The 19,799-nt window shown below is 41.5% G+C and overlaps 1 protein-coding gene across 1 annotated transcript in view; it reads right to left on the bottom strand.

The window, feature by feature from the left end:
• The window catches only part of mgat4b (alpha-1,3-mannosyl-glycoprotein 4-beta-N-acetylglucosaminyltransferase B), a 203,310-nt gene that overhangs the window by 16,551 nt on the left and 166,960 nt on the right, over positions 1–19,799 (bottom strand). Inside the window, exons 9-10 of the mRNA XM_029770807.1 lie at positions 5,172–5,302; positions 2,810–2,917 (exon numbers count right to left, since the gene is read on the bottom strand). Coding sequence (XP_029626667.1) covers positions 2,810–2,917; positions 5,172–5,302 — 239 coding nt within the window. The remainder of the gene's footprint in view (positions 1–2,809; positions 2,918–5,171; positions 5,303–19,799) is intronic.

Raw genomic sequence — 19,799 nt, 5'->3', positions numbered from 1 at the left:
GGTGCGAAAAGTACAAATCAATCCCAGAACAACAGCAAAGGACCTTGTGAAGATGCTGGAGGAAACAAGTACAAAAGTATTTATATCCACAGTAAAACGTGTCTTATACCGACATAACTTGAAATGCCGCTCAGCAAGGAAGAAGCCACTGCTCCAAAACTGCCATAGAAAAGCCAGACTACTGTTTGCAACTGCACATGGGGACAAAGATCATACTTTTTGGAGAAATGTCCTCTGGTCTGATGAAACAAAAATAGAACTGTTTGACCATAATGACTATTGTTATGTTTGGAGGAAATAGGAGGATGCTTGTAAGCTGAAGAACACCATCCCAACCGTGAAGCATGTTGTGGGGGTGCTTTGCTGCAGGAGGGACTGGTGCACTTCACAAAATAGATGGCATCATGAGGAAAAAAATGTTGTGTATATATTGAAGCAACATCTCAAAACATCAGTCAGGAAGTTAAAGCTTGGTCGCAAATGGGTCTTCCAAATGGACAATGACCCCAAGCATACTTCCAAAGTTGTGGAAAATGGCTTAAGGACAACAAAGTCAAGGTATTGGAGTGGCCATCACAAAGACCACAAATCCTATAGAAAAGTTGTTGGCAGAACTGAAAAAGCGTGTGCGAGCAAGGAGGCCTACAAACCTGACTCAGTTACACCAGCTCTGTCAGAATGGGCCAGAATTCACCCAACTTATTGTGAGAAGCTTGTGAAAGGCTACCCGAAACGCTTGACCCAAGTTAAACAACTTAAGGGCAATGCTACCAAATACTAATTGAGTGTATGTAAACTTCTGACCCATTGGGAACGTGATAAAATAAATAAAATCTGAAAAATCATTCTCTCTACTATTATTCTGACATTTCACATTCTTAAAATAAAGTGGTGATCCTAACTGACCTAAAACAGGGAATTTTACTAGGATTAAATGTCAGGAATTGTGAAAAACTGAGTTTAAATGTATTTGGCTAAGGTGTATGTAAACGTCCGACTTCAACTGCGCACACACACACACACACACACACACACACACACACACACACACACACACACAGTACCAGTCAAAAGTTTGGACACACCTACTCATTCAAGGATTTTTCATTATTTGGACAATTTTCTACATTGTAGAATAATTGTGAAGATATCAAAACTATAAAATAACACATATGGAATCATGTAGTAAATAAAAAAAAGTGTTAAACAAATCAAAATAGATTTTAGATTTTTCAAAGTAGTCACCCTTTGCCTTGACAGCTTTGCACACACTTGGCATTCTCTCAAGTAGCTTTATGAGGAATGCTTTTCCAACAGTCTTGAAGGAGTTCCCACATATGCTGAGCAATTGTTGGTTGCTTTTCCTTCACTCTGCGGTCCAATTCACCCCAAACCATCTCAATTGGGTTGAGGTCGGGTGATTGTGGAGGCCAGGTCATCTGATGCAGCACTCCCATTACTCTCCTTCTTGGTAAAATAGCCCTTACACAGCCTGGAGGTGTGTTGGGTCATTGTCCTGTTGAAAAACAAATTATAGTCCTACTAAGCGCAAACCAGATGGGATGGTGTATCACTGCAGAATGATGGAGGCCACTGTGTTCTTGGGGACCTTCAATGCTGCAGAAATATTTTGGTACCCTTTCCCAGATCAATGCTTCGACACAATCCTGTCTCGGAGCCCTATGGACAATTCCTTTGACCTCATGGCTTGGTTTTCATTCATTCAGACATGCACTGTCAACTGTGGGACCTTATATAAACAGGTGTGTGCCTTTCCAAATCATGTCCAAATCAATTGAATTTGCCACAGGTAGACTCCAATCAAGTTGTAGAAACATCTCAAGGATGATCAATGGAAACAAGATGCACCTGAGCTCAATTTCGAGACTTATGTAAATAAGATATTTCTGCTTGTTATTTTTAATACATTTGCAAACATTTCTACAAACCTGTTTTTGTTTTGTCGTTATGGGGTATTGTGTGTAGATTGCTGAGGATATTATATTTTTGAATCCATATTAGAATAAGGCTGTAACGTAACAAAATGTGGGAAAAGTTCATAAACTTTGATCAGCACAAAGAACAAATCATGAGGGGCATTTCTTTACAAACGCGCATCCAACCGCCTTGGTCCCTTACCCTTACTAAACCAATCACGCGCTTCAATCTGATGTGGTAGAACAATTATGGATCTCCCTTGTGAAGCTGCCTCAGTTACAATGCTTGTGATGTAGATCTGCAGGCGCACATGCTCCAATTTCCAAACAATTTGGAGACAGTTAACCCACTGAATATACACTGGATTAATTCGAAAAATAAAAGTGTTACTTTTTTCAATGCGTGAGAAATGTGGAGAAACGTGTGGTGTGTGAAGAGGGTCAAATGCGTGTGTCTCACGCTCATTGCGTGAGAGTTGTAAGCACTGATAAAATACTATTCATTTCAGTGGTGGAGGCCATGCCTGCTTGGTGGAGAATCTCTACTTTGAGAAAGTGCTGGGCGTATTGATAATGAATTGATTGGGTTAGATTGCAGTAGCAGTCTTCAGGCTGATATCCACTGATCTTAACAATCGGAGACATTAAAACACAGTATTCTTTACTTTGTAGTAAAAAATCTGGAATTTGTGTGGTGACTTGAAATGTATATCAGTGCTGCAGTGCTCAGAGACATGAAAGCTAATATCATATTCAGATAAGATAAGATAAGCTGACATGCACAGTGAAAGGATGCTAGAGTATACAAAATGTATTGATTGGCTAGCGAGTCAGTGGGATACAGAAACACACAATGCTCGCGACGTACATACCTTGAGTTTCTGGATCTTTCCGGCCAGGGAGGAGTGGGTGCCCACATGCTGGAAGAGTGAGGGTTTGAAGCGAATCCTCAGGTTGGCCTTCTGCCTGTCGCAGTGTTTCTGTGTGTGTGGCAGACGGGAGAGTTGAGAAAGAGAGAAGAGCAGGGAGAGAGAAAGAGAGTAGGAGTGTGTGGGAGTTCCACAATTTTCTGAGACTGAGACCATTAGTATTTATACACTACATGGCCAAAAGCATGTGGCTACACCTTCAAATTAGTGGATTCGGCTATTTCAGCCACACCCATTACTGACAGGTGTATAAAATCGAGCACACAGACATGCTATCTCCATAGACAAACGTTAGCATTAGAATGGCCTTACTGAAGAGCTCTGTGTCTTTTAACGTGGCACCGTCATAGGATGCCACCTTTCCAACCAGTCAGTTCGTCAAACATCTGCCCTGCTAGAGCTGCCCCGGTCAACTGTAAGTACTGTTATTGTGGAAACGTCTAGGAGCAACAATGGCTCAGCCGTGAAGTGGTAAGCCACACAAGCTCACGTAACGAGACTGCCGAGTGCTGAAGCGCAAAAAAATCGTTTGTTCTCGGTTGCAACAAGTCACTACAGAGTTCCCAACTGCCTCTGGAAGCAACCTCTTGGCAGCAGCTAATGGGGATTAATAATAAATACAAATACGTCAGCACAATAACTTTGTCAGGAGCTTCAAGAAATGGGTTTCCATGGCCGCACAGCCGCACACAAGCCTAAGATCACCATGAGCAATGCCAAGTGTTGGCTGGAGTGGTGTTAAGGTCGCCGCCATTGGACTCTGGAGCAGTTGAAACGCATTCTCTGGAGTGATAAATCCCGCTTCACCATCTGGCAGTCCTATGGACGAATCTGGATTTGGAGGATGCCAGGAGAACACGACCTGCCCCAATGCATAGTGCCAACTGTAAAGTTTGTGAAGGAGGAAGAATAATGGTCTGGGGCTGTTTTTAATAGTTCAGGCTCCTTAATTCCAGTGAAGGGAAATCTTAACGCTAAAGCATACAATGACATTCTTGGCGATTCTGTGCTTCCAACTTTTTGCAACAGTTTGGGAAAGGCCCTTTCCTGTTTCAACATTACATTGCCCCCGTGCACAAAGCGAGGTCCATACAGAAATGGACCGGTGTGGAAGAGCTTGACTGACCTTCACAGAGCCCTGACCTGAACTCCAGGCCTAATCGTCAACATCAGTGCCCAACCTCACTAATGCTCGTGGCTGAATGGAAGCAAGTCCCCGCAACAAGTTTCCAACATCTAGTGGAAAACCTTCCAAGAAGAGTGGAGGCTGTTATAACAGCAGGAAGGACCAACTCCATATTAATGCCCATGATTTTGGAATGAGATGTTCAACGTCCACATACTTTGGGTCATGTAGTATATGTACAGGTAACTGCCAAAATAAAGGAAACCCCAACATCAGGTGTCTTAATAGGGTGATTGGCAACAACGTGCCACCAAAACAGCTTCAATGCACCTTGGCATAGATTCTAAAAGTGTCTGGGATGCAAACACCATTCTTCCATGAGAAATTCTATAATTGGGTGTTTTGTTGATGGTGGTGGAAAATGCCTTCTCAGGCGCCATTCCAGAATCCCCCATAAGTGTTCAATTGGGTTGAGATCTGGTGATACACAAACACATCCTTTAAATCACCTATGCTCCTTTGAGAACACTCTTTCAAATTCACTGAGATCTCTTCTTTTAGCCGTGGTAGCCAAAATATTGGTGAAATAGGTATTTTTATAATGACTGCAACCATGATGGGATGTTAATTGCTTAATTAACTCAGGAACCCCACCTGTTTGGAAGCACCTATTTTCAATATACTTTGGCTGCGTTTACACCGACAGACCAATTCTGATATTGTTTTCACTAATTGGTCTTTTGCCCAATCAGATCAGCTTAGTGAAAAGAATATCAGAATTGGGTTGCCTGTGTCAACGCAGCCTTTGTATCCCTCATTGTTGTGTATTGATATTCTAGTTTTGTCCCTTTAGGGCACCTGTAACCCCCCCCCCCCCCCCCTTGCTTACCTACATTGAAATGCTTGGAATGTTCTTCCTGTGAAACGCATTAAACAATGCCCACGTTAATTTCTACTCCCGTCTCATGTCCTGTCCTTATATTAGTTGTATAAGTAATACAGTGTGCTATACAGACTCATTTACTAAAGCGTTCACTTTATTTTTGCAGTAACCTGTTGCTCCCTGCTTGGATAATCTGCAATACATCCTTCTTTCCTCCCTCCCTGGAAGTAATCACTGATTGAACATGACTGAGTCCAAAGAAAAACTTGTTTTAAGACAGTGGTTACCACACTTACCGCGTCCTTCTCTGGGTTGCACACCTTGACCCACATGATGTGGTCCAGCAACCAGTCAATGGGCTTGTCCTTGTAAAACATTAGCATAAACTCCACAATCAGCGACAGGTCAAGGGACTTGAACATCTTACCTGAGGAGAGAGGATATACAACTCAATTCCAATGCGTGACATCATCAGATATCGCCAAAGGTTGTTCAGGTAGTACCATGTCTGTTTCAAAATGTTTAATCATATCTTGAATCTATGGAACACTACTTGGGTTCCCAATTTCAAAATGGTCCTTAGCTATTATCCCCTGGCCCTTTGTGAAGATATGAAGGGATTGAACAGGTTTTAGAAATATGGTAGTAACTACCTTGCCCTTTCAGATTTATTAGAAATGCTTAGGGGGTCGATTTGGAATTGGGTAAAAAGGAAGTATAAAGTAGAGTGTAGCAAGTTACAACGACCTAGAACGGAGGCTAAACTTAGCCAGTGTGCTCTGAAATTAAATCTGAATGACATATAAATTGCACACAGACCCTTGAGCGCTGAATTTAAATTTAACATAATTGTCAGATTAATACATTGGAGTCAATTTCACAAAGTCACCAAGTGGGTTACAAGAACAAATATTTTTTGGTCAAAACAAGGTCGCTTGCGGTCTGGAATGAGATTATTTTACAGGCGTTTTATTGTAATGCTTTGAAGCACTTTCCACCACAATGTTTTAACAGCTAGTCACCACAAAGACAGAAGATACCATTTAACCAATCACAAGATCAAAAATATCTTCTTTTTCCTGGAGTATAAGAACATCATGTATGGTCTTGTTTTGTCCTCATACGAAACATAATCCAATAAAATACACACTCAGCCACCCATGCATGCACACACTGAAGTAAAAAAGTGACAATGGGAACCTCTGTTCAGACAACACCGATCCCTCAACTCGAAGACACATCTCCTTCGTCTCTCTCTTCCTTGCCTATTACAACACAACAGAAGAGTACTTACTCCCTCTCATCTCCCCCTCACTCTTCTTTATACCTTCTCACCTCTCTCCGTACATCTTCTCCCCCACCCTCTCGTTACACCATCTCGACTGAGATAAACACTCTTTCCTTGGCTGAGCTGTAGCATTCATCCTCCATCCTTCTCTTCCCCCCAATATGAAAAAGTATGAAAATGTATGCACTCACTACTTTAAGTCGCTCTGGATAAGAGCATCTGCTAAATTAAAAACAATTAAATGGTTACGGTCTTCTCATGGTTACAGTCCTCTCTTTCTGGGCCCACACTCCAGGACCAGGGCCGTTGCCATTGTGAGGGTTACAATGCCACAGACTATGGGTTTATGAGAGAGAGGTCGAGGGGTAGAGCGTTCGAGTGAAGGAGGAGTTACAACTCATTTAGAATCCCACCGAGAACGAGAGAGAGAAAGAGGTGTGGAAGGGAGGGAGGCGAGGCAGAAAGGGGAGGAGGGAGAGAGAGATGGGTAGAAACCAAGAGAGAGAAAGGGCAAGAGGGTGAGAGGTTGAGCACTCGCATAAGGGAAGGAGGTATGCAATAACTCATTATAGACCCCACTGAAAGAGGGAGGGAAGGAGGGAGAGACAGGTGTGAGCGGGGATGGTTGGGGTAGAGAGTGAAAGTGTGAAATGTCAGGGCTCGAGTAAGGGAAGGATATATGCTATCTAACAACTCATTAGAAATCTTGCTGAGAAATGGAGGAAAGGATGGAGAGAGCGAGAGAGAGGAATAGAGAATGGGGATGAGTGGGAGGAGGGAGAGAGAGATGGGTAGAGACAGGGGGAAAGAGAGGGTGACCGGTCAGGTGGTCACGTGAGAGGAGTTAGGACCTGCTGGGGGAGAGGGGGAGTGGAGAGATAGAGAAAGATAAGTAGAGAGAGAGAGAGAGAGAGAGAGACAAAAAGATGTGGCTAACATTCATTACTGGCCTGCTGAGGGGGGAGAGAAGGGAGGTGGGATGCTGTAAGAAAGGTGCATGCTTGTGGTGAAGGGGGTGAGGGGGGTGAGAGTGAATGAATGAGAAATAGAAAGACTAGAGAACAAAGTCAAATCAAATGTATTTGTCACATGCGCCGAATACAACAGACCTTACCGGAAATGCTTACTTTAAAGCCCTTAACAAACAATGCTGTTTTAAGAGAATAGAGTTAAAAAAATATTTACTAAATAAGCTAAAGTAAAAAATGAAAATAAAAAAACTAATTAAAATAACAATACTGAGGCTATATACAGGGGGTACCTGTACCGAGTCAATGTGCGGGGGTACAGCTTATCGAGTGGCAGCAGCAGGGGGTGGGGTCAATGCAAATAGTCCAGGTCGCCATTTGATTAATTGTTAAGCAATCTTACGGCTTGGGGGTAGAAGCTGTTAAGGAGCCTTTTGGACATAGACTTGGTGCTCCGGTAACGCTTCTCGTGTGGTAGGACTTGGGTGACACCGCCTAGTATATACAGTTGAAGTCGGAAGTTTACATACAGTGGGGGATAAAAGTATTCGATCCCCTGCTGATTTTGTACGTTTGCCCACTGACGAAGAAAGGATCAGTCTATAATTTTAATGGTAGGTTTATTTGAACAGTGAGAGACAGAATAACAACAAAAATATCCAGAAAAACGCATGTCAGAAATGTTATAAATTGATTTGCATTTTAATGAGGGAAATATAGGGTGCTGTCTTACGGATGGGACATTAAACGGGTGTCCTGACTCTCTGAGGTCATTAAAGATCCCATTGCACTTATCGTAAGAGTAGGGTGTTAACCCCGGTGTCCTGGCTAAATTCCCAATCTGGCCCTCATACCATCACAGCTGTCTAATCATCCCCAGCTTACAATTGGCTCATCCATCCCCCTCCTCTCCCCTGAAACTATTCCCCAAGTCATTGCTGTAAATGAGAATGTGTTCTCAGTCAACATACCTGGTAAAATAACGGTAAAAAAAGGAAGGAGAAGCATTCTGTCTCCTAGAGATGACTGTACTTTATTGTGAAAAGTACACATCAATTCCAGAACAGCAAAATACCTTGTGAAGATGCTGGAGGAAACAAGTACAAAATAATCTATATCCACAGTAAAACTAGTCCTATATCAACCTAATCTGAAAGGCCGCTCAGCAAGGAAGAAACCACTGCTCTAAAACTGCCATATAAAAGCCAGACTACGGTTTGCAACTGCACATGGGGACAAAGATTGTACATTTTGGAAAAATGTCCTCTGGTTTGATAAAAATAGAACTATTTGGCCATAATGACCATCGTTATGTTTGGAGGAAAAAGGGGGACGCTTGCAAGCCGAAGAACACCTTCCCAACCGTAAAGCACGGGGGTGGCAGCATCATGTTGTGGGGGTGCTTTGCTGCAGGAGGGACTGGTGCACTTCACAAAATAGATGGCATCATGAGGGAGGAAAATTATGTGGATATATTGAAGCAACATCTCAAAACATCAGTCAGGATGTTAAAGCTTGGTCGTAAATGGGTCTTCCAAATGGACAATGACCCCAAGCATACTTCTAAAGTTGTGGCAAAATGGCTTAAGGACAACAAAGTCAAGGTGGCCATCACAAAGCCCTGACCTCAGTCCTACAGAACATTGGTGGGCAGAACCGAAAAAGTGTGTGCGAGCAAGGAGGCCTACAAACCTGACTCAGTTACACCAGCTCTGTCTGGAGGAATGGGCCAAAATTCACCCAACTTATTGTGGAAGGCTACTCAAAACGTTTGACCCAAGTTAAACAATGTAAAGGCAATGCTACCAAAAACTAAATGAGTGCATGTTAACTTCTGACCCACTGGGAATGCAATGAAAGAAATAAAAGCTGAAATAAATCATTCTCTCTGCTACTATTCTGACATTTCACATTCTTACAATAAAGTGGTGATCCTAATTGACCTAAGACAGGGAATTTTTACTAGGATTAAATGTCAGGAATTGTGAAAAACTGAGTTTAAATTTGGCTAAGGTGTATGTAAACTTCCGACTTCAACTGTAGGTCCTCGATGGCAGGAAGCTTGGCCCCAGTGATGTACTGGGCTGTACGCACTACCCTCTGTGGCGCCTTATGGTCGGATTCCGAACAGTTGCCATACACCTCTCAATGGTGTCGCTGTGGAATTTTTTTTGGATCTAGGGACCAATGCCAAAACTTTTCAGTCTCCTTAGGGGAAAAGGCGTTTCTTGGTGTTTTTGGACCATGATAGTTTGTTGGTGATGTGGACACAAAAGAACTTGAAACTGTCGACCCGCTCCACTACAGCCCTACAGCCTGCATACGGGGATAACCTCTATAGGCACACACCATAACTTCAATGCTGAGTTGTACAAAATGGCCTGTGAATGCGGTCTTATAAGACAATGCATAAGGTTAAATGATAAAAGCATAACATTCAATTTCCATTTTATAGAGAGCCATTTAACAATCTGTCCTCTTGGGGATTTCCCGTAGCCACGAGGATAGTAATAAAAACCCACATGTACTCACGCACACACACCAGTCTCGACAGTGAAATGTCCAGACCCAGTCAATGATACAGTTGAATTGAAGCCAATATTGTAGAAAATTGAAAAAGTCCCCACAAGGATAGTAAAACAGTGAAAGTTCTCTCTTGTGGGGACATTTCCCACATCCCCACTAGGACAAAGGCTATTTTAAGCTTAGTGGTTAGGTTTAGGAGTTACATGCTGACCACACCACTCGCATTGTGTGCGCAAGCATTGCAAAGTGAATGTACACATACATGTTATTCAATCATTTCATCTAAACTCTCTACACTGCTCACGCGCGTCTGCGTAGCCAGGCTCTAAAATACAACTTGGTTCTATTTTTGACGCTTGGCGCGCTCCAAGTTCCGCCTCTCCTATCTCCGCATTGGTTTTTAGGAGCATATAGCCACATGGGTGATTGAAGGATGAACTGAGGTCCACACTCCAGTCAAGTTGGTGGTGGTAATGCACCTTAAAGTTGGTTGCCAACCGAGATATAAAGTACACAGAAAAAGAAGAAGACTACTACTGAAGGAGGAGAAATAACTAGAACCAATTAGTTTCCCATATTATTTGTGGATGTCGGCGTAGAGAACACACAATTTTGTGTGACTCATATCGTGGAAATTACCACGAGAGACACCTGACGTCAATATTAAATTGAATCATTCTTTATTATCAGCAAGCTGGAGAGCTTCCAGTCAAACTTAGATGCATAAAGTACCGGTCTGAAGTGGGACTGTTGGGGTAGTCCCATTAGTACTCTCATATACTGCTTATACAGACAAGTTATATTTGCATGATTTACATTATTCTTTATTCATAATTAATAAATCATTCACTTTTGGTTCATGCATGTGACCGACCAATACCTCACGTGGCCTCTTCTCGCCAAGCTGAGACCTTGAAACTGAGACACCCCTTTCGGTTCTCAAAACAATGTTCTGGGCCTACTGCCAAATTACAGATACTAATAGTGAGGATTCCTCCCAGGCACGATCAATCAGTGACATGCATGAACCCAGTCGAATGGGTTATTAGAAAAGCACCAACATAACATTTTCCTGCACCCTCATAACGGGTCAGAATTCTACAAAGATGCCGACAAAAGGACCTTGTGTATTTCAGGTAAAATAACAACCCAATGTTTATATCCCAGGACAATTACCTAGCAACAGCAAGCTAGCTAGCTAAATGTCCATGAATGTTTATTGAGTTCCAACCTGTCTCCAAATTAATATAGTTGGTTCAGAGTTTTGATATTTCAACCTGCGTGTCTGGATCGTGTCTGGTGTGGATGAACAAATCAACATTTGCGAGATGGCGCAAGCGAGTGCCCGGTCTAGACAGTATGTTAGGGTAAGGAAAAATGTGATTTTGAATGCAAAATAGACTTTAGGTCCTCAGGAGGATAGCAAAACATATAGTGTGTGGGCTTGAATTACTGTGTGTGTGTGTGGTCTGTAGAAAGAGCACCAGTGCCATATAAACACTTTTTTATTTATTTAAATGTTTTTATGAATATCTCTTGTAACAACAGACTAAACCAATTATTAATACCTACCTACAGTATAAAAAAAATAGGGCAATATCCTCTTTCTAATGATATAAACTTTATTTCTCAACTCCTAATATTGAGCAAATCACACTTGCACCTTCGGAAAGTATTCAGACCCCTTAACTTTTTGCACATTGTTACGTTACAGCCTTATTTTAAAATGGATTAAATAAAACATTTTCCTCATCAATCTACACACAAAACTTTTTTTTTAGCAAATGTATACAAATAAAAAAAATTAATATCGCATCTACAAAAATATTCAGAACCTTTACTCAGTACTTTGTTGAAGCACCTTTGGCAGTGATTACAGCCTCGAGTCTTCTTGGGTATAATGCTACAAGCTTGAAACACCTGTATGTGGGGAGTTTCACCCATTATTCTCTGCAGATCCTCTCAAGCTCTGTCAGGTTGGATGGGGAGCGTCGCTGCACAGCTGTTTTCAGGTCTCACCAGAGGTGATCGATCGGGTTCAAGTTCGGGCTCTGGCTGGGCCACTCAAGGACATTCACTTCTGTGGTGTCTTGGCTGTGTGCTTAGGGTCTCTCTGTACTTTGCTCCGTTCATATTTCCCTCATTCCTGACTAATCTCCCAGTCTATGCCGCTGAAAAACATCCCCACAACATGATTCTGCCACCACCATGCTTCACCGTAGGGATGTGGTGCCAGGTTTTGTTCTGACGTGACGCTTGGCATTCAGGCCATAGAGTTCAATCTTGGTTTCATCAGACTCCTGTTTCTCCTTTAGGTGTCTTTTGTCAAACTCCAAGCGAGTTGTCATGTGCCTTTTAACTGAGGAGTGGCTTCCGTCTGGGCACTCTACCGTAAAGGCCTGATTGGTGGAGTTCTGCAGAGATGGCTGTCCTTCTGAAAGGTTTTCCTATCCACAGAGGAACTCTGGAGCTCTGTCTGAGTGACCATTTGTTTCTTGGTCACCTCCCTGACCAAGGACCTTCTCCACCGTTTGCTCAGTTTGGCCAGGCGGCCAGCTCTAAGAAGAGTCTTGGTGGTATGTACCCTTCACCAGATCTGTGCCTCGACACAGTCTTGTCTCGGAGCTCTACGGACAATTCCTTCAAATTCATGGCTTGGTTTTTACTCTGACATGCAGTGTCAAATGTGGGACCTTATATAGACAGGTGTGTGCCTTTTCAAATCAATACCAATCAATTGAATTTACCACAGGTGAACTACAACCAAGTTGTAGAAAGATTTCAAGGATGATCAATGGAAACAGGATGCACCTGAGCTCAATTTTGGTCTCATAGCAAAGGGTCTGAATACTTACAGTTGAAGCCAGAAGTTTACATAGACTTAGGTTGGAGTCATTAAAACTCGTTTTTCAACCAATCCACAAATTTCTTGTTAACAAACTATAGTTTTGGCAAGTCGGTTAGGACATCTACTTTGCGCATGAAACAAGTAATTTTTCCAACAATTGTTTACAGATTATTTCACTTATAATTCACTATATCACAATTCCAGCGGGTCAGAAGTTTACATACACTAAGTTGACTGTGCCTTTAAACAGCTTGGGAAATTCCAGAAAATTATGTCATGGCTTTAGAAGCTTCTGAAAACCTATTCTGGGAAACTTGTGGAAGGCTACCCGAAACATTTGACCGAAGTTAAACAATTTAAAGGCAATGCTACCAAATACTAATTGAGTGTATGTAAACTTCTGACCCACTGGGAATGCGATGAAAGAAATAAAAGCTGAAATAAATCATTCTCTCTGCTACTATTCTGACATTTTTAGTGAAAAACTGAGTTTAAATGTATTTGGCTAAGGTGTATGTACACCTCTGACTTCAACTGTATGTAAATAAGGTATCTGTTTTAAATGTTTAATAAATGTGCAAAGAATTCTAAAAACCTGTTTTTGCGTTGTCATTATGGGGTAATCAGCTAAAGAGCTGCTATTAGCGACCATGTGTTTGGAGTAGAGCTGGCAGAATTATCATGTAATATTCATCATAATACATTCATTTTAGGAGTTTACTCAATAAATATAGTTTACCAAACAGCAGTTTTCTATTTTTATATGAAGTGGGTAAAGATAGTAATCATTTTACAAGCAGAACGGCACGGTTGGGGGGAGAAGCTTCATTTCCGAGAGTTCGAAGCGGTAAAAAAACGTTTGTTTTTCAGACGGGGGTTTCACCAAAGCTGTGTTGTATTCATTAAGCATGTCGTAGATCATTCTCAAAGATGCATTGTGATACATCACAAGCTCAACAAAAAAAATTCTACAAAAATGTCCCTTGGCAAGAAAAGGTTGAAGACCACTGGCATAAAACAACCATTCCATTTCTAGGAAGTTTTAGGGCTGTTATCTCATATTTAGTAGATACACGTACCAGATGTATCTGTTAGTTACACAGCTACTGAGAGAGAAACACAGAGTAAAGGGGAAAGAGATAGAGAGAGATGTAGAGTGAATAGAAGAGAGAGAGAGGGGAAAAAGGAGAGAGCAAGCAAGAGGATGAAAGAGGGGGAGAGAGAGGCTAGAGGGAGAGAGACATACAGAGGAAAGGGATATAGAGAAGGAGAGAGAGGGGTGGGAGAGGGAAATGGAGAGAGAGAGAGAGACAGACGGCGAGGTAGTCCACAGGGTGCACTGGTAAGATATGCACCCAGGTGCATCTTGGGTAAAGAGTGAGTGGCCACTAGATGAGTTTATCATCAGTATTCACCTATCTGCTTATTCACCCTCCACTGCCTCCAAATGACTCCCTCACTACCTCGTTTCCCCTCATCTCGCACCTCTCCCTCCATCCATCTATTGCATGCATACGCACACACAGACACGCACTCTTGCACTTTCAGACAGGGGAACACACACTTAAAAAAGACAAGGACACTTATGTGTGTGCACATACTCGCATCCAGAAGCAGGAAAGCAGACAGGCACACATGCACACATATTCAGACCCCTTTGATTTTTTCACATTTTGTTGTGTTACAAAGGGGGATTCAAATTGATTTAATAGTATATTTTTGGGTCAAAAATCTACACAAAATACTCCAATGTCAAAGAGTCCTAAAAATGAAATACCTCAAATACAGTCATTGCATAAGTATTCATCTCAAATCAAATCACATTTTATTGGTCGCATACACATATTTAGCAGATGTTATTGCGGGTATAGTGAAATGCTTGTGCAGTAATATCTACTGTAACAATTCACAACAATACACACAAATATAAAAGTACAAAAATCGTATTAAGAAATATATCATATTTGGACGAGCAATGTCGGAGTCTGGAGTATAAATACAGTATATAAAAAAAAAACTATCGGACCTCCTTGACATGGCGTTATTCCTTCTTGGTCAACTGTGCCGATATGGGAAGCTTCATGAATACAAACTAATGCATCCAATCTGGATATGTGGTGACCCGAAACACAGGGAACGTTCTCTGGTTTTAAGGTAAGTGGTACTATGTTCTGCAAAAATCTCTTAGTACTTACTTTTCGGGGCGGCAGGTAGCCTAGTGGTTAGAGCTTTGGACTAGTAACCGAAAGGTTGCAAGATCGAATCCCCGAGCTGACAAGGTAAAAAAATCTGTCGTTCTGCCCCTGAACAAGACAGCTAACCCATTGTTCCTAGGCCGTCATTGAAAATAAGAATTTGTTCTTAACTGACTTGCCTAGTTAAATAAAGGTAAAATAAAAGGGATTTGAACTCACAACCTCTGGATTTGGAGTGTGTGGATCTTTCTGTTGCACCACAAAGTCTGTAGCATTCTCATAGGTCCCCTACACATTCAATATCTATAATGCATCTCTGCACGTGCCATCTGCACTGCTATTCTAGTTATCAGTTTATCTAACTTGACTTATTTCAGCAATTTGAAGGTTTTCTGTATAGTTGTCTAATGTAGGTGGGGATTATTGATAAATAAAAACGTTTTTCTTGAGTGTATTTTTAACTGAGCCGAAATTCACTTTGATGTGCAAAGTGTAGAACAAGTTTCCATCCAATTGGCGACAGATTTTCATGCAAATATCCTCAAATCTGCATAAAAACAAAATCCACATATTCCACCATAGGGGTGTTTCCATCAAACTGACTTGTTGTGGATAAAAAGCTGTATGTGATGACATAGCGCAAATACAAATGACTTTTGTGGTTCAATTCAAATGCATCAAATATATATATTTTTTTAAGTTACATTTTCATCACATTTTCAACTCTACCGATGGCTTTCTGTTGCGATAATATAGCAAAATTGCTGATGATGTATGGATAACAGACAGATCATTTATATTTGATCATTGTCAGCAGCATTATTAAAATAATAGCCTACCCTTGATATTTAGTGGAAATTTGCATGAAGCTCATCGCCGTGCACTTAACCGCCATCGATTATTTAGTTATGAAATAAGTTACAAAGCTCATCAAAACATATTTCATGTGCCTATAAACTCTGCATGCTTTTCCACATCGTGGTGATAAAACAAAATACAAAATTGGGTGACTCCAAGTTTCCAGCAATAGGATGGGTTTTATATCAATATTTGTGTATAAAAGCATTTCCACCGCAATTGGCCCCAAAAGATTATCCCACCTTGTCTTGCCCATTTTGTTTTGTCGGCATTGGGATGTTTTAGACAAATTCGTTAGCTCTAATCCCAGGACATGTTCAATAATAATTACTGTGTAAATAAGCACACACAAAGCAATCATGTACGTCAAATATGTAAGTTGAAAACGCCATGTTAAAAGTACTGTTTGTGTGTTTGTGTCCCTAACATTGCCAACAGACAAAGAGCTGGAAATGGATCAGTGATTCACCAATCATGGCCTTGATGGGCTTGTCAACAGTAACAAGGGACAATGTGTAATTAGATGAGGGTGCCCTGTGTAGTAGGCTTTCTTTTGGTGTGTGTGTGTGTGTGTGTGTGTATGTTGTCGTGGCTTGTCTTTAACATTAATCTGAAGACTGTCTAATTAACTATGTTTAATTGTTACCCAATTAAATTAATAATGTAACAATTAACTCATTAGGATCTGGGGCACCACGAGAGCGATTCTTTAAATTAAACTCTAAAAGGTCTTTACCTATCACGTCTATAAACAGTCAACTTATTAATCATAAACTCGTATCATATCACCATTCTGAACAGTCGTAACCTCCTTGCATCTACAAAAACCTGAGCCTTATTTATGATTCAGTACTACACAAATGTGTTTATTTATTTACTAGCTAATTAAATGGGAACACAGGATAAACACACACTCTGGACCAGTTATTGACTGGAGACTTAATACGCTGAGAACAGGTCCCAGGCGGAATGACAACAACACGGATGCTTGTTAAAGAAGAGATGGCGATGGAGAGAGAGGGACAGAGACATAAAATTGCCACATTCAGAAACTACTCTCACCTACAATAACCATATATTTTGCACACAAACCACAGCCCACTTTGAGCAAGAAATCATGAATGAATGTATTTACATATGCCTGGGATCTCTCGGTGAACGGGGCAGCCTTGGAAAGGGGTTTGGCCCTTTCGTGGCACAATTGTAAGGCTCTGATTGTCCAAAATGTTTCCAACAACTCTTCTCCTGTTGTCCTTCTTTGTAGTTGTCCGGTATCCGGTGCATTGTCGTGTAGTCCTGAACAGAACTACAGACTTTATTTTCCTTCCATTCGCTCTTGAAGATGCTTCTTTGAAGATAGTCTAGCCAGCCGTATCAATGGTTCCCCAGTGGGGTGATGAGAGTAGCGTAATACGATGGTTTGAACGGAGTAACAGGATGGTCCTACTTAATTCGCTTTCAAAGATACTTTACTTAGCACAGCTAATCAGCCGTACCAGTGATTGTCCGGGAGGTGAGTTTATCGTCTCCACCTCGTGTTGAGATTCAAAGTTCAGACCATTTTAAACACATGCATATGCAGCTTCACACTTTCCTGGTATAATGTGTTAATTTATTAACCCATCATTCATATCTTTTGCTCGAAAGGGGTGGTTCCGGCAGGCTGGCACGCTCCCTGACTTCACTTCGGGGCGGTGATTACTCACTATGCAAAGTTATGCAAAACAAGTATAACTTCTCAAATCACATCCCTCTCTTAACAAAAACACTTCAATAACTGTTCATATTACAGGAACAACCCATAGTATGGAAACTTCATCTACAGTACCAGTCAAAAGTTTGGACACACCTACTCATTTAAGGGTTTTTCTTTATTTTTACTATTTTCTACATTGTAGAATAATAGTGAAGACATGAAAACTATGAAAAAACACATATGGAATCATGTAGTAACCAAAAAAGTGTTAAACAAATCAAAATGTCAGACTAGGGGGTTTGGTCAAGACATTTACACAGATCAGACACGGACAGAATTGTATTAGCTCGGTTTCAAGGGTGTTTATTAAATAACAAACAAAAAGAAAAGAATAGGTCTCCTCCGGGATAGCGTCTTCTGGGGTCCGGAGTCTTGCTGTATCCTGTGGGGAACAAAAACAAGTTCCCTCCATTATCTCTGGTCCTGAGCACGACTATACGGGAGTAACCTCTCTTCCCCCAGTCCCCACCCCCGTGTGCTGCCCTTCTGGCAGCTTTATGGGACTCGTCCAGCTGGTGAGCAATCAGCCCCTTGATTATTCACCAACCACAATCAGCCCCAATTAGTCCTGGCCGGAGAGCCAGTCGAGACCTGGCACGTTCAGCAGAGGAAGCCATCGCAGCATGATGTAGACTCCGTCTGTCACCAGGCCTCGACGAGTCTCTCCCTGGTGGCTAACCTGCTGTATGCCACAATTTATTTTTGATTTTAGATTCTTCAAAGTAGCCTTGATGACAGATTTGTACACGCTTGGCATTCTCTCAACCAGCTTCACCTGGAATGCTTTTCCAACAGTCTTGAAGGAGTTCCCACATACGCTGAGCACTTGTTGGCTGCTTTTCTTTCACTCTGCGGTCCAACTCATTCCAAACCATCTCCATTGGGTTGAGGTCGGGTGATTGTGAAGGCCAGGTCATCTGATGCAGCACGCCATCACTCTCCTTCTTGGTCAAATGGAGGTGTGTTGGGTCATTGTCCTGTGGAAAAACAAGTGATAGTCCCACTAAGCGCAAACCAGATGGGATGGCGTATCACTGCAGAATGCTGTGGTAGCCATGCTGGTTAAGTGTGCCTTGAATTCTAAATAAATCACTGACAGTGTCACCAGCAAAGCACCCCCACACCATCACACCTCCTCCTCCATGCTTCACGGTGGGAACCACACATGCAGAGATCATCCGTTCACCTACTCTGCGTCTCACAAAGACATGGAGGTTGGAACCAAAAATTTCAAATTTGGACTCATCAGACAAAAGGACATAGTTCCACCGGTCTAATGTCCATTTCTCGTGTTTCTTGGCCCAAGCAAGTATCTTCTTCTTATTGGTGTCCTTTAGTAGTGTTTTCTTTGCAGCAATTTGACCATGAAGGCCTGATTCACGCGGTCTCCTCTGAACAGTTGATGTTGAGATGTGTCTGTTACTTGAACTCTGTGAAGCATTTATTTGGGCTGCAAATAAATGCTTTGTTAAACACTAACACTTTTTGGGTTACTACATGATTCCATATGTTATTTCATAATTTTCATGTCTTCACTATTATTCTACAATGTAGAAACTAGTAAAAATAAAGAAAAACCTTTGAATGAGTAGGTGTATCCAAACTTTTGACTGGTACTGTTTGTAGTGGGTATACTTTCCAAGTTACAGTATTTCCTTGAAACATCACAAAATAAACACAATTATATTAGTGTTCTATAGATCGCCTCTGACCATTCCCCACGTTCTAAGTTCGAAATATTGTTCCAGTATTCGCTTTTGAATGTGTTAGAGTTTCAGCGGGAAAAGGTCTGTTGAGACAAAGCACATTCATTTGGTGAATTTGGAGAGCACAGACCTGGATCATCTCCCTTGATTTACTACAGGACGTGAGTGTCAACTCCACTAGTTCTTTCCTCCCCCTTCTACTGGTGAAAGGGGGTATGATTGAAGTTATTCATTGCAAACCTGATCTGACATATATGGATTCTCGTGGTCAGTGAAGACAATGTACAATGCATTCGGAAAGTATTCAGACCCCTTTACTTTTCACACATTTTGTTATGTTACGGCATTATTCTAAAATTGACCAAATCGTTTTTTCCCCTCATCAATCTACACACACTAACCCATAATGACAAAGAAAAACAGGTTTTTAGAATATTTTGCAAATATATAAAAAATAAAATTACTTTATTTACATAAGTATTCAGACCCTTTGCTATGAGATTCGAAATTGAGCTCATCCTTGAGATGTTTCTACAACTTAATTGGAGTCCACCTGTGGTAAATTCAAGTGATTGAACATGATTCGGAAAGGCACACACCTGTCTATATAAGATCCCACAGTTGTCAGTGCATGTCAGAGCAAAAACCAAGTCATGAGGTTGAAGGAATTGTCCGTAAAGCTCAGAGACAGGATTGTGCCGAGGCATACATCAGGGAATGGTACCAAAAAATGTCTGCAGCATTGAAGATGCCCAAGAACACAGTGGCCTCTATCATTC

The sequence above is a fragment of the Salmo trutta genome, chromosome 13 (assembly GCF_901001165.1).
Source record: "Salmo trutta chromosome 13, fSalTru1.1, whole genome shotgun sequence".
In the NCBI taxonomy this organism is placed as follows: Eukaryota; Metazoa; Chordata; class Actinopteri; order Salmoniformes; family Salmonidae; genus Salmo; species Salmo trutta.
This window is presented reverse-complemented; position numbering and strand designations above follow the sequence as displayed.